This window comes from Budorcas taxicolor, chromosome 8 (genome assembly GCF_023091745.1).
Source record: "Budorcas taxicolor isolate Tak-1 chromosome 8, Takin1.1, whole genome shotgun sequence".
In the NCBI taxonomy this organism is placed as follows: domain Eukaryota; kingdom Metazoa; phylum Chordata; class Mammalia; order Artiodactyla; family Bovidae; genus Budorcas; species Budorcas taxicolor.
Window position 1 is genome coordinate 55,643,753 of NC_068917.1, and position 14,971 is coordinate 55,658,723.

The 14,971-nt window shown below is 39.6% G+C and overlaps 1 protein-coding gene across 1 annotated transcript in view; it reads right to left on the reverse strand.

Moving 5' to 3' along the window:
• Positions 1 to 10,313: 10,313 nt before the first annotated feature.
• PRUNE2 (prune homolog 2 with BCH domain) overlaps positions 10,314 to 14,971 on the reverse strand; it is a 292,805-nt gene continuing 288,147 nt past the window's right edge. Inside the window, exon 20 of the mRNA XM_052644512.1 lies at positions 10,314 to 13,438. Within this exon, the coding sequence (XP_052500472.1) occupies positions 13,408 to 13,438 (31 nt within the window). The 3' untranslated portion in view covers positions 10,314 to 13,407. The remainder of the gene's footprint in view (positions 13,439 to 14,971) is intronic.

Here is a 14,971-nt window from a genome sequence, read left to right on the forward strand (position 1 = left end):
AGCATCAGGGTCTTTTCAAATGAGTCAACTCTTCGCATCAGGTGGCCAAAGTACTGGAGTTTCAGCTTCAACATCAGTCCTTCCAATGAACACCCAGGACTGATCTCCTTTAGGATGGACTGGTTGGATTTCCTTGCAGTCCAAGGGACTCTCAAGAGTCTTCTCCAACACCACAGTTCAAAAGCATCAATTCTTCACTGTTCAGCTTTCTTTATAGTCCACCTCTCACATCCATACATGATTACTGGAAAAACCATAGCCTTGACGAGACGGACCTTTGTTGACAAAGTAATGTCTCTGCTTTTGAATATGCTGTACAGGTCGGTCATAACTTTCCTTCCAAGGAGCAAGTGTCTTTTAATTTCATGGGTGCAATCACTATCTGCAGTGATTTTGGGGCCCAAAAAATAAACTCAGTCACTGCTTCCCTATCTAATTGCCATGAAGTGATGGGACCAGATGCCATGATCTTAGTTTTCTGAATGTTAAGCTTTAAGCCAACTTTTTCACTCTCCTCTTTCACCTTCATCAAGAGGCTTTTTAGTTCCTCTTCACTTTGTGTCATAAGGGTGGTGTCATCTGCATATCTGAGGTTATTGATATTTCTCCCAGCAATCTTGATTCCAGCTTGTGCTTCTTCCAGTCCAGGGTTTCTCATGATGTACTCTGCATATAAGTTAAATAAGCAGGGTGACAATATACAGCCTTGACGTACTCCTTTTCCTCTTTGAAACCAGTCTGTTGTTCCATGTCCAGTTCTAACTGTTGCTTCCTGACCTGCATATGGATTTCTCAAGAGCCAGGTCAGGTGGTCTGGTATTCCCAACTCTTTCAGAATTTTCCACAGTTTATTGTGATCCACATAGTCAAAGGCTTTGGCATAGTCAATAAAGCAGAAGTAGATGTTTTTCTGGAACTGTCTTGCTTTTTCTTGCTATATACATTACTGGTTTTTAATCCATTTCGTCAGTCTTAACATCTTATTTAATAATTAATGTAATTAATTAATGAGTTGAATAAATCTTTGCCACCTATTCACTTTATAGTTCTGTGAAAGTCAAGCTTTCAACTTTAAAATATTATATTTTAACAAGCAGGAGACTACTTTGTTCTTTTTATTTATGATTCTCATTTTTCTTTAAAAACCATCTGGGTAATATATCCTCATGAGAGTTGTAGCTTTAAATCTGTCTGACTTTTTAAACAACTTGCCATTAAGGTGAGTCAGACTTGTGAGTAGATACCCCAGCCTCCGGCCAAGCTGCCCTGGCAGAAGCTGTGTGGAACAGGGATAAGCCATCCCTACAAAGTCCTACCCAAATTGTAGATTAATGAGCAAAGTGAGTAAATTATTGTTTTGAAGTCATTTGTAATATAAAATAAATGATACAGGGGACATTCCTTTAATTTTGGGAGGAAGATTAAAATTAAAAATATAGCAGGAGTTTCTGTTTGTGCTTCCATTACTTATTTCTTATGTGAGATCTAATTTCCACGTCATCTAGGGGTAAAAAGGCATTTCTTCATCAAAGGCTGTTATGACAGTAACTCTTAGCCTCTTAGATCTTCTCACACTGGAGAGAAAAGAAAAGGAAAGATGGAAGCCACATACAGATTATAAAGAAAGTAAATATTAATACTGTCAAGTGCTGTGGGCTTCTCTGGTGGCTCAGATGGTAAAAAAATCCTCCTACCTTGTGGGAGACCTGGGTTCGGTCCCTGGGTTGAGAAGATCCCCTGGAGGAGGGCATGGCAACCCACTCCAGTATTCTTGCCTGGAGAATCCCCATGGACAGAGGAGCCTGGCGGGCTAGAGCCAATGGGGTCACAAAGACCTGGACATGACTGAACGACTAAGCACAGCACATCAAGTGCTGAGCCTGTGGGTCACTTTCTTTCCTGCTTGAGCGATGCTTCTTTACTCACACCACATTCTCTAAACTTTGGGCCAGTGGGTAGACCCTTGGCTCCTGTTCTTGGTTTGGAGAAAGTCTTTTCCTGCATAGTAGTTTTCATTTATGAGGCATCTCTACTTATTTAAGGTGGAGACTGGGAGTGAGGCTCCTTTTTCTTCTGAGCCCATTGGTCATTCCAGCGTTCCTCAGGAGTCACTTCCTCATGACCTTAGAGAGAGCTGCATTTTCAGAAGGCTGGCCTTTGGTGTCTCCAACCTTCTCATGAGCTTGAAGACTTCTTCTCATCTCTTTAGTATGAGACGAAGTGGGCCAGATCAGTCCTTAAGTGTATCCTTTCTTTATTCTTCATGACTGTCAATCCATTGAATTAATATATCTGCAAACCTGACTCTAGGTCATTCTGTCCATAACATTATTAACTAGTCAACCAGAAAAACAGGAAGTTGACAGCTTTTTGAGATGGACTTGCATTCTATCACAGCATTGCATTCTTTCCATTCTATATATAATGGATTGTTGGGTGCCCTGTATAGCCTTGGAGGAGGGATAGGTGCAGGGAGAGAAAGAGGCTTGTAGTCAGGGTTTTTAGGCTTTATCAGAGGTCAAAGAAGCATAGCGTGTTGAACTTATAAGTCTGATCTACAATCCAGAGACATATCCATGCCTTCAGGAGCTGGGAGCCCCATCGTGGCCTGCTTCTTTCAGAGAACCTCAGGGACAAAATATGGGGGTAGATAGTAGGGAAACTGACTGAGTTTATTGGTGAAACATTTCTTGATTTGATCCTTACAGGAACAGGAATAGTGCCTGAGTGTCTTTAGGGCAGTGTGGCCTAGGACAGGTTATTAAATGCCAAGTGTATTAAGAAAAATTCTCAGATTTTCAAACTAAAACACCATCTCTTGCAAATCAGTAGGTAGAAAAATAAGTATCTCAACTTAAAAAAATGGGTAAAGGATATAAACAGTCAATCCACAGAAGAAGAAATACAGATAACAGGAGATATATTATAAAGGAGTTCAGTTTTACTAGTTTCAATAAAATGCAATTAAAAACAATGGTATCAAAAAAAAAGAGAAAAAATAATGGTAACTTTTTTTTGCTTTCAGAATGGTCAAAATTAAAAACATATCAAAGCCTAATATCAACAAGTATTGACGAAGATTTTTTTTCCTTGACTAGATTCTAGCCAGGCTTCTCTGCGACCTCTTCTTGACTGGCTCTCAACCTTGGCCTATGAAAACTACAAATTATCAACACAAATGGTTTTGTCAACCCCTCTGCCCCCACATTAAAAGACTTCAGCACTGACACAATTTCTAACTGCTCCAGGTCACATCCCCAGGATGACCCAAGTTCCTCTTAAATTGCCTGCTTGAGTAAAGTCAAGGCTGTCAAAAGAGTTTTCTGTTGGTTCTAGCCAACACCTGACTCTTGACCCTTGCACCCCCTTTCTTGGAGCATTTAGTAAAATGGCCTTACAACTGTGAATCCTTCCTCTGTCCCTTTGAGATATATCCTAACCCCTACAATTCAAGAGTGTCTTTCTAAAGGACCTGAAAGCCATTCCACTAAAATGCATTCATCAGGAAGGTTGGGGCCTGTTTCCCAGGCTCTGTGAGGGGAGTGACTCCTCATTTCAGTAACTGCCAGCTGTCAAACAGAGCTGTCATAATCAGCACTGACACTGACCCACTCTATGATTTTTCACTTCCCTTACTCTGCTGAGCCCCTGTTCACCTTCCTCTCTTCTCCTTCCTTTTCTCTTTAAAACACCCAGTTACCTCTGTACTGATCAAAGCTGACTTCAGTTTACACCGAACCTCCTTCCCCATTGCAATAACATATTACTTGTTAAAATCTGTCCTAGCCATTTTAACTAATATCTAGTTCTGTTAACCTCTGACAGCATGTGGAGAAATGCAGTGTCTCACACAGTGACAGTCTAAATTAATGTAATTATTCCTTAGGTGGTTTAGCAGTGTTTGTCAACAATTTAAAATTTTTTCAGCTGAGGTATACTACTTCTAGGAAATTATCAAAAAGAATTTTGGACATGGAGAGATAATCAGAACACAAACTCTGCCTCTCTTTCTTTCTACATACATAAAAAATTTATGATGATATATATGGAAAGATTTTCCAGATAAATGCATTATAAGGTATTAATAAACAGTGATGTGATTGAATGGTAAGACTGGTTGATTTTACCCTCTACTCTATTTTCTATATTGTTTACTTTTCAATAAGCATATATCTTTCCTGAAACAGAAAATGAAGCTATTTTATTTTGTATGTTAAGAAAATCAATTAGAACAAGAGGTATCAGTGACCAGCATCAGGAAAATTCAAATATGCAAGGACCATTGGTCTGTGTTTTTGTTCCAGTGCTGATTCACCAGCTGTGTGATCTTGAGTATGTCACACAAACATCGAGTTCCTACCAGAATGTTAATTTGTGCTTGCGTTCCAGTGGTAATACCAGGAGAGACCATTTTCCTTTCCTATTCTTCTGTATTTTCCATTTTTTAGAGAATGATCATGAATTACTTTTAATGATGGCAAATAACCAATATGAAACTATACAAAATTCGTTCATTCTCTTTAAAAGAAAATGGTGCTAACCAGTATGGACGTTTGGAAATTATTATTCTGGTGAGGAAATAATTTTAAACAAAAGGTACAGATGTTTTTATTTATTTATTTAGCTGCACCAGGTCTTCACTGTGGCATAAAGGACCTTTTAGTTGTAGCACGCGCACTCTTAAGTTGTGGCATGTGAGATCTAGTTCCTTCCCTGACCAGGAATGGATGGATGCCAAAGATGAATAACTTGAATCCAACTGGGAAACCCAAATCAGGACCCTCTGCTTTGGGAGCAAGGAGTCTTAGCCAAGGGACCACCAGGGAAGTCCCCACAGATGTTTTTTTATATTGGAAATTCCTTCTCTATTGAGTTTTCAAATAGGAAAGCCGTTTTATGAGTCTCTTTGGAGAAGGAAATGGCAACCCGCTCCAGTATTCTTGCCTAGAGAATCCCATGGACGGAAAGGCTTGGTGGGCTACAGTCCATGGGTCGCAAACAGTCGGATATGACTGAGTGACTTCACTTTCACTTTCACTTTGCACAAAAAAAGTACTTTTTTTCCTTTCACAATTAATAAGTATTGGGGAGTTGCTGTGAGTGGATGTAACTATCTTGTTGTTCAGTATGATGTAAATTCATGGAATCTTATTTTATTCAACAGATTATAATCTATTAGCATGATTATTTGATCCTCAAACTGTCCCAAATCTGACCAGTGGGAGCCCCTTCAAGCTCTGTATTTTTTTGACACATCCCCATCAAAAGCCATATAGACAGAATCTTCTTCAAGTGTTCAAATGAATATCACCAGGATACAATGAGAAAAATACAAATCAGTTCTGAGTTATAAATGCCAAAGAAGATGAATAACTGAATCCAACCAAGAATCCCAAATCAAGACACATTCTATACAATACTGTGAGAGATCTTAAGTGTTAGTGTTTTTCAAAACCAGTCTTTCCAGTCAAAGAAAGACTAAGGAATTGATTGAAGGAAACTAGAGAGATGTGGCAACTAAATACGTGTGGTTCTGAACTGGTGTCGAGACCAGCTCAACAACTAGGGTTTACGAAAGTGTGATACGGCAAGAGAATGAGAAAAGAGACACAAGAATTCAGAAAAGCGAGGATCAGGGGACCAACACCGCTCCAAGGTGAAGGTGCCAAAGCTGAATCCAAGCCAGCTTTATTATACTTTCAGCCATGAATGAAAGAATATGCAGGGAGTTAAACTATAACTCATGTGGACTTCAGGGCCAAAGAACAAAATGATCATTAACCATTGAGTAATTAGGAAACAGTAATCAATAACAAATCAGTAACTAAGACTAATATTCTTATCTATAGATTTTCCACCAGATACGTAAAACATGTGACTCTGAGACGCCAGTTGAGAAACAGTCACCGACCCCAGGATCATATCTTGTTTTCAGGATTATGAACTGTTCCTTCCTTCTGGACTTGTTCCAAGAGTCTCATACCTTATAGCATCCAGTTTATCAATAATTATAAATTTGTCTTGCGGCCCTTGCTGGGGCCTGCTTTTCTTTTATTCTTCCTGTCTGTTACAAACTGGATCCTTTTACTTTAAAGGATAAATTTGAACAGGTGAAACTTGAATGGCATCTGTGGATTAGATGGTAGTAATGTTTCAGTGTTAATTTCCTGGCTTTAATAGTTGTATTAGGTTATGAGAAGAATGTCCTCGATAGTAGGAAGTATACTAAACATCTAGCGGTGAGGAGGCGTTATGTAGACAACTTATTCTCAAATATTTCAGGAAAAGTAATTTTTTTCTTCTGTTCTTGCAAGTCTGAGATTGTTTCCAAATAAAAAGTAAAAACCAGAAGTGAACTGAGCAAAAATAAGAGATGGAAAAGTTGGAAGGAGCTAGAGGCAGAGTAAGGCAGAAGTGGCATAAAATGGCTATATCTGAGAGAAGAGGGAGAGGATTAAAGAGAATTAGTCTATTTAAAAAAGGAGGTGGGAGAGGAAACAAGAGCCTAACATGGTTGACAGAAAGTAAAGGTGGGGTTGGCACTGGTTTTGGAGGAGTTGGCAAGTTAACAGACAAAAGATTGGGTGAGTGCGAAGATGAAGAACAGGGTGGGGGAAAACTAATATTTATTGAATGCCTTCTATTATTAAGTATTAGGCTGGACATTTAAATCCCATTTAGCTCTTACATAAGTTTGTAAGAGAAGAGTTTTATCCACATTTTAAAAATGAATAAACTAAGGTTCAGAGAAGTTGAGTAGTCCAAAATAATATAACTGGTAACAGAAGCAGGATTTAAATCCCAGTATGTGTAATTTCAGTGAGAATGGGATAGGGGAGGAATGGTCCTAACAGGTCATAGAAGAGGAATAATTTAATTTTTTCCCCAGAGAATGGAGGGAGCCCAGAGACTGAGTGAGAAAATGACGGTGGGGGTTGGGAGGTTGGGATTGAAACTGGATCTTGAATAATTTGAAAAGATGTGCTAGTTGAAGTCACTGGGGGAAGGGTAGAACCATAAAGAAGAGAAACACTGAGAAACACCATCATTTACAGGTGAGAAGAGCACAGAGAGGAGTTTGCAGAAGGCTAACGGGGCGTGATAGGATGACGTCAAAGAAGGCACCACATGGTCCCAGCTTCCCAGGGTTCACATCCTGTGTAATCCTCTCTCCTTGGGTGGGGCTGGATCTAGTGACTTGCTTCTAATCAATGGAATGCAGTAAAATTGGCTGGATGTCACTGCTGTGATAAGGTTATAAAAATGGCACCCTCCCTCTTGTTAGCAAATTCTCTCTTGTTGTTGTCAGGGAAACAAGGTGCCATGTTGCAGAGGTCCGTAAGGCAGAGAACTGAGGGTAGCCTCCATCTAACAGCCAACAAGGAATGAGGCCCTCAGTTCAACAACCTTCCAAGAACTGAATCTTGCCAACAGCCATGTGTATGAAGTTGGCAGATTCTTTCCCAGTTGAACCTCTTACAAGAGGGAGCCACGTCAGGAATGACCTTTGTTACCATCTTGATGTCGTCAGTCTTGTGAGAAACCTTGAGCCAACACTGTGGTTGCCAGCCTGTGAGACGCCTAAAGCAGAGGACCTAGCTAAGATGTATCAGGATTTCCAATCTATAGAAACATAATAAATGTGTGACGTTCAGCCTGCTAAGTCTTGGCATACACAGTTGATTTTCATTATTTAGGAATTCCAATAATTGCAAATTCTCCTATTCACTAAAATTTATTTTAACCCCAAATCTATGTTCATCTTGTTTTCATGATCATTTACAGACACATACAGGAAGGTGAAAGTTGACTTATCCGATGCACATGTTCCCAGATGAGGTTGAACAAAGCAAAGCTCACCTTTCTGGTTCCAGTTCTCACACTGTACACACACAACTTTTTCATGGTCTATTTAGTGTAATGTTTTTGGAATTTTGTGATTTTTCTTGCTAGTTTTACCGTTTAGTCTCCAAGCATAGCGCTGAAGTGCTGGCTAATGTTCCTAAGTGCAAGGAAATGTGCCTTACAGAGAAAATTCATGTAATAGATGATCTTCATTCAGGCGTGAGTTATATTCAGGATTTGGCTGTGAATTCAATGTGGCGGTGAGTTCAATGTTACTGTGACTCAACAAGATACCATTAAAGAAAGTGTATGTAAACAGAAGCACATATAAAATAAGATTAGTTATTGATCAGTTGATGAAAATGTGACTAGAGGCTCATAGGAACCTAACCCTGTTTCCTGTAGGACCGGTGGTTCAGTATGCACTGATTTAATGTTCTCATTGCCTTAATAGATGTAACTTCCTCAAATAATGAGAATTCACTGTAATTTGTTAAGTACCAATAGATAACAAATATGGGGAGAGAAAGGACAATTCAATTTGCCAATCTATGGGAGAAGAGTTTCACAAGGAGGGCATGATTAAGCATCGAGGGTGTAGGTGTCTCCATGAAGGTAAGACAAGATTTGCTGCTACTGCTGCTAAGTCACTTCAGTTGTGTCCGACTCTGTGTGACCCCAGAGACAGCAGCCCATCAGGCTCCCCTGTCCTGGGATTCTCCAGGCAAGAACACTGGAGTGGGTTGCCATTTCCTTCTCCAACGCATGAAAGTGAAAAGTGAAAAGTGAAAGGGAAGTCGCTCAGTCGTGTCTGACTCTTTGCGACCCCATGGACCGCAGCCTACCAGGCTCCTCTGTCCATGGGATTTGCCAGGCAAGAATACTGGAGTGGGGTGCCGTTGCCTTCTCCGAGACAAGAATTAGTGGATGGCAATTATTGGTGTCTGTCATCTGAGTATCACTAAAATGGCTATTGAAAGTAAATAATTTTGCTTGACTAAAGAGAATTGTTTTGAATGGATGTGAATGAAGTTTAGGAAAATTAGCTTCACAGAGCAATCTCCTTGCTTTATAAAGCCTACAACTGTGTGAGGATTGATGTGTAAGAAGGCACCAGTTTGGGGTAGCTCAGGGCAGGCTTCTGGCAGCTGCAGAGCACTGATGCTGCCAGTGCAGAGAAGTGTTAAAACCACAGAAGAAGCAGTAGAAGGGAACAGCCCCTTGACATCCCAAAGCACCTTAACAAGGCTTTTCTATGATCTGTGGCTGAAAGTTTAAGGTATTTTCATTTTATGTACTTTAACTTCAGCCAATTAAAAAGCTTATTATTTATTTTGATTTTTAATTAGACTTCTAGCTTCATTCTGGGTCCCCACTCCTACCCTTACCCCTGTACTCACTCTAATGAGCATGCAAAGTCATCAACTCTGCATGGACTTTGTAGAATATTGTGTGTGGGGGTGGTGGGGGGGTGTTAGAATTTACATAAATGACACTTGGCTATAAATACTGAGTTCTTATTTTTCCACTCTACCCCATGATTGAAGTGTTGCTCTCTCAGTGTATAATTTGTTGCTTCTAGTAGCTTGTCAATACCATAGTGTGTATCCTCCACATTTCACCCATCCTTTCCCCTAGTGCTGGATGCCTACCCTGCCTCCCATTCCCACAACCATAGTCAGGTGATGGGAGCAGAATGAATGTAACAGTCCACCTTGTAATATCATGCCCTTCATTTGCCTGTAATTCCCTTTCAGTCTTCTCTTGTCCTTCTTCTCTTAGTTAGGTAGAGGATAGTATCCACCAGCATTAAATCCTAGATCATGAAGACATGAAGTGTCTCACTTTTTGTAAAACAACTTCTCATTTGGTTATTCCAACAACTTTCTGAGAGGCAGAGCCACACATTTGTTTATTAGGTTTAAAAAAAAAAATTTCAGTGGTAATTCCCAGTGCCGTTTGATGGTTGTGAAAGTAAACATTAAAGAACTAAATTTAACATGGTATTTAATGCATTTTAATTAAAAAATAAACCTCTGCTCTGGAAAGATAAAGGACAGAGAAAGGAAAAGTTGACAAAATCAAGTAACCATGAAACTGAGAGATGCTTCCAAAGTGAGAAATTGCTTTCTCAGGAAGCAAACAACACATTTTGAAAGTGTAGCTGTTTGAGGCATGGAAAACAAAAGTGTGAAGGGAATAAAGTTTGGGTGACAAGAATGCCAAGATTTATCCTGTTCTCCAGGACTGAGGGCCCAGCTAGACTGACATCCAGATAAACTTCCTGCAAAGTGAAGCTGGAGATAGATTCTTACTGACTCAGAGAAAGAATGCCATCACTTGTGGAATCATTTTTTTTTTATTTCTGAATTATACAGAGATGCTATATATATATATATATATATATATGAATATATATAGTGTTGTTACATATTTTTATATTATCAATTCACACTATTTAGGTAGAGTTTATTTACTAAAACAAAGGTCTAATAGATACTTTATTCTGAGCAATCCAATACATGGTAGAAAAAAACCTTTAAACATATAAAAGATTCATTTGTGCACATCTAAGTATTTCTGAGGGAGCAAACTACAGAGGCATTATGATTAATTAGATGAGAGTTGCAAAATCAGTACCATAACTGAATACTTAAAACAAGACCTTAATAACACAAAGGCGTGGAGTAGTGACTTCCTTACATATGTCGGTATTTTGTCTTAGAAGATAACCCCATAAAACATTGTATGGCTTCAACAGGAACTTCCGGGTTTTCTTCCACCTTCAGCTGTTGCCCTCAGACAGACTTTCTTACTCCTTGACAATATCTTCTGTGCAGATTTTTGTTCTTTCTCTTAATCAAGGAGCTAAGTGAATAGCAGTTGACACTTTGGGAAAACAATACTTTTGCCCCAATGACCCTTTGGTTCCCTTGACAACAAATCTACAGGAAAAGTGCAAACAGTTCCCAGAAGTCAGAACCAAAGCAAGAATGCTCAGAATGCAAAAGCTAGATAGCTAATGGTGTGAATGTTTACATCTGTCTACCTATTTGCTGAGGGGTTATTTTTTTCAGAATTCTTCTAGGCTTCTATTCACTTGGTTTGAATTTACATGGTAGCTTTTCTCTAGCACGTGCAATTAAATTTTCTTTTTAAGGTAATAAAATAGCAGATGCCTAACTATCAGAATGGTTATGCAGCCCATTGAACAGTCCAAACAAAATCATTGATCGGGAAAGATGCTCATAATTTCCACATAGCAAGATAAAACTCCAAACAGAATACCACCTGAGTAGCCTTCCATGAACAGGCTTGACAAGTTCAAATAAAATGTAAATGCTAAGGCTGTTGTTATGTCTGGTTGACTGTCACAAGAACCTTTTATGGATAGCTCTATGTCCTCCAGTTCCTACCTCTAAGCTGAACACTGAATTCTTCATTTCTTCCTGTGGCTAAGGGGACCACATAATTCATCTTCCACAATGGGACTTTACTGAGTGAGAGAGCATTATTAATAATGATGCCAGGGCAACAGTGAGCAAACCGGGTGAACAAATTGGGAAACCGGGTCATTGCGCTTATGTCCATGCTAAGTTCTGGGAAAGGCACAATTTGGGCCGCCAAAGGTGGAGGTGGGCTGTGGAAGAAGACGTGCTCCAGGGTTTTCCTATCAGACAAGCCAGATGTTATGAGGGTGGAGAGCCAGAAGAATGATCTAGTAGGATGCCAAGTTGAAAGGGATTGAGAAGGGGACATAGTAGCTACGGCTTATGGAGGAGAGAGAGCCGACCTGTGTGTATGAGAGCATGTCTGGCAGGTGGGTGCGGGACAGACATGAAGCAGATGAAGGCAGTGAAATTCAGAAACCTGTGCAAAGGTGTCTCCTTCAAAGCTCATGATACCCAGGGCTCGACATGTCCCTGAAAGCTCTCCCGGAGATAGTTATCACTCTCAGACTATGGTGGAACCCTGGCCTCCACTACAGTTTAATTTTGAAGAGCATGTTAATGATATGTGATAGTGGAGTCTGTGAAGTTTCCAGGGTAAGGACAGGACCTCAGCAACACCTCTGAACAGCCAAAAGCCTTCTAAGCAGCTTCACCTTGGGCTGTGTAAGCACACCCTGAGCCATGTGTTTGTGGCTTGAACTCCTTGCCTTTGTCAGCAGGCATGAGTCTTACTGATTTGTGGATGCCAAAAGCTTCTTTTTTTAAGAGTAAACTAGTTTTCAGCCTAATTTGTGTGTACGGTTAGAGAAACCAGCATCTGACTACAAATGGGAGGCCAAGGAAGGTTGCACGGGCTGGCACAGGGCTCAGCAAACGCTGTCTATAAAGAGAGTCAATGTTTTAGGCTCTGTGGGCCACATGGTCTGTGGCAGTTACTCCATTCTGCTGCTGCAAGACGAAAGTAGCTGCAGAGCATCTGTCAACAAATTTGTATGGCCATGTTTCAAAAAAGACGTTATTTATGGGGACTGAAATTTGATAGTTTTCTTATGTCATGAAATATTAAAAAAAATTTTTTTCAACCCAAAGCATGAAAACTGTTCTTGAAGGCCATGTGGAAACAGGTGGGGGTGCTCGATTTACCAACGCCTCCCTCCTCTAGAGGCCCATGGGTTCTAAACCATGCTGGTATTTTAAAAAACACATGAAGACTATAAAGAACTATTTTGCAAAGGATAGTACATACTCATATTTAATTTTAAGCCTGTGAGTGTGTTAAAGCAGATTATTTTTATAACGCATGTGAGAGAGATTCAGATAACTCAATGTTACCAAAACATGAATTTCTGAGGGGCTGCCTTCCACAGTGCCCTTAGCACTTAAAGTGCGACATCTTGAACTAAGTTCATGGCTTGAATCAAAGACAGCTACCAGAAATGTGAACATTGATCCTTAAGTTTCTCAGTTTGGAGGTCTTCAACATTCACTGAAGAAATGACTTTTTTAAAAGACCAAATTCACAGAAAACACAATGCCCATTTTGATAACTAAAATGAAATTGGTGTGAATTAGGAAACCTGGCTTCCTTTGGAGATGTTAGAATAAATGTGGACAAGAACCAAGTGGATGCTTAACTGACGTGGTGTCACACCTGTGTCTGCGTTATGGCTATCTTAAGCAAGCTCAGGGTTTAAAAGGTGGCATTTATGTGGGGCCAACTTTCCTAGGGACGGTTGAGTCCTGTGTATTTTAAACTTGAAGTGATCACCAAGGAGAAATCCACTCATAATGAATAGCGGACTGAAGTTACCTCAGTGGTCAACAGCAGTCAACAAAGAGACGAAATACCACTGTACCAAGGGTTAATGAAATATTGAAATGGAAGGTCCTACTTTCTTGCTAAGGTTCAACTAAAATCTTTGAGGCACATAATTGGCAAAATAGGAAAATACACATAATTTCTCTTACTGTTTTTCCCCTTAGAAATTTAGAATGGCAGCAGGTAGTGCAAAGTGGAAACAGAGTACCATCAGTGCTGTCTCTTCCAGGTAGGTAGGTCTCAACAGAACCACGAAGCAGAAAAGCAGCCCCTTCGTCCAGATGTGGCCAACTAGGGCTTTTCTTTCAGCTTCAGATTAATACTTTGAAAAGAAAGGAAGAAAAAAAAATGAGCAACATGGAAAACTGAATAAGAAGCAGTAATGATTCAGGGAGCCTGTGCTTGTTGCTTTTTCCCTGAGGACTTATTGAAAATAATTCATGCACGTTTCTTATACTAGACCAATGTGGTAAAAACACAGTTTTCCCCGAGTTGCCAAGGCTTTCTCTAAAAGATGGAGTCTGTTTATTTTTGCCAAACTGTTTCTAGAAGCATTTTACACCTTTCAAAATGATCTAGAGGGCAAAAGACTCTTGTGCCGGCTCATTTTTAAATGGATTAAGGACTATTATTGCATTTTGGAAATCCACCTTTCCTTTCTTGTAAATGACTGTTTCTTGAGAGGCAAATAAATGATCTGCCTGATATAAGGAGTATCTGACAAGTGCTAAATTATGAAAACAATGGCAAAAAACCCTCCAGTATTTTCTTAAAAACATTTTTTTTTCCAGGACTTTCCTGGTGGTCCAGTGGTTAAGACTCTGCGCTTCCAATGCAGGTGGCCAGGGTTCAATCTCCGGTCAGGGAACTAGATTCCACATGCTGCAATTAGGACCTGGCATAGTCAAGTAAATAAGAAAATCAAAGACAAAAGACCGGATACATTGAAAAGACATACAATACATTTTTTTTTTCTCATTATAAAAGAAGCACATGTTTATTTTTTTATTTCTGAAAATTACAGAAAATGATGAAAAATTTTAAAGTTACTTGTTGGGCCATCATCCAAATAAAACCACTGTTGACATTTTTTCATGCATAGCACCTTTGATGCTTCCTCCCAGATAATATGTCTTGGAGTTTTAAAAATTGTATGTTACATTCATCAAAAGTACGTTTCTAACGTGAAAAGTTATAAACTTGCTACTATATGTATGACCCTGGAAACATGAGGCTAAATGAAATAAGCCAGTCCTAAAGCTCATGTGACTGCATTCATAGGAAAGGCTCAGAAGAGGCAGATATAGTCAGGAAGCAGGCTGGTGATTGTCAGGGACTTGGGGTGGGGGGAAGTGGGCGTGACAGAGTAATTTAGAAGTGAGGAAAATGTTCTAAAATTGATTTTGGTGTTGCGCAACTCAGTGATGCTATTGAGCCATTGAACTGTGTAGTTTAAATGAGTAAATTTTATCTCAACAAAGCTGTTTTTAAAAAGCACAACTCAAAATCACATTGAGGTACTACCTCACACCCATGAACATGGCTATGATCTAAAAAAACGGAAAAAGTGCTGACAAAGATGCTGAGAAAAGGAAACCCTTGTGTACTGTTGTTAGGAATGTAAATTAGTGCAGCTATTAAGGGAAATAGTATGGAAGTTCCTCAAAAAATTAAAAATAGAACTCCCATATAACCCAGCATTCCACTTCTCTAGATATATATTTAAAATAACTGAAAACAGGGACTTGAACAGATATTTTTACACCCATGTTCATGACAGCAATGTTCACAAAAGCTAGAAAGAGGAAGCCACCCACGTGTCCACTGATGGATGAATGGATGGCAAAATTTGGTG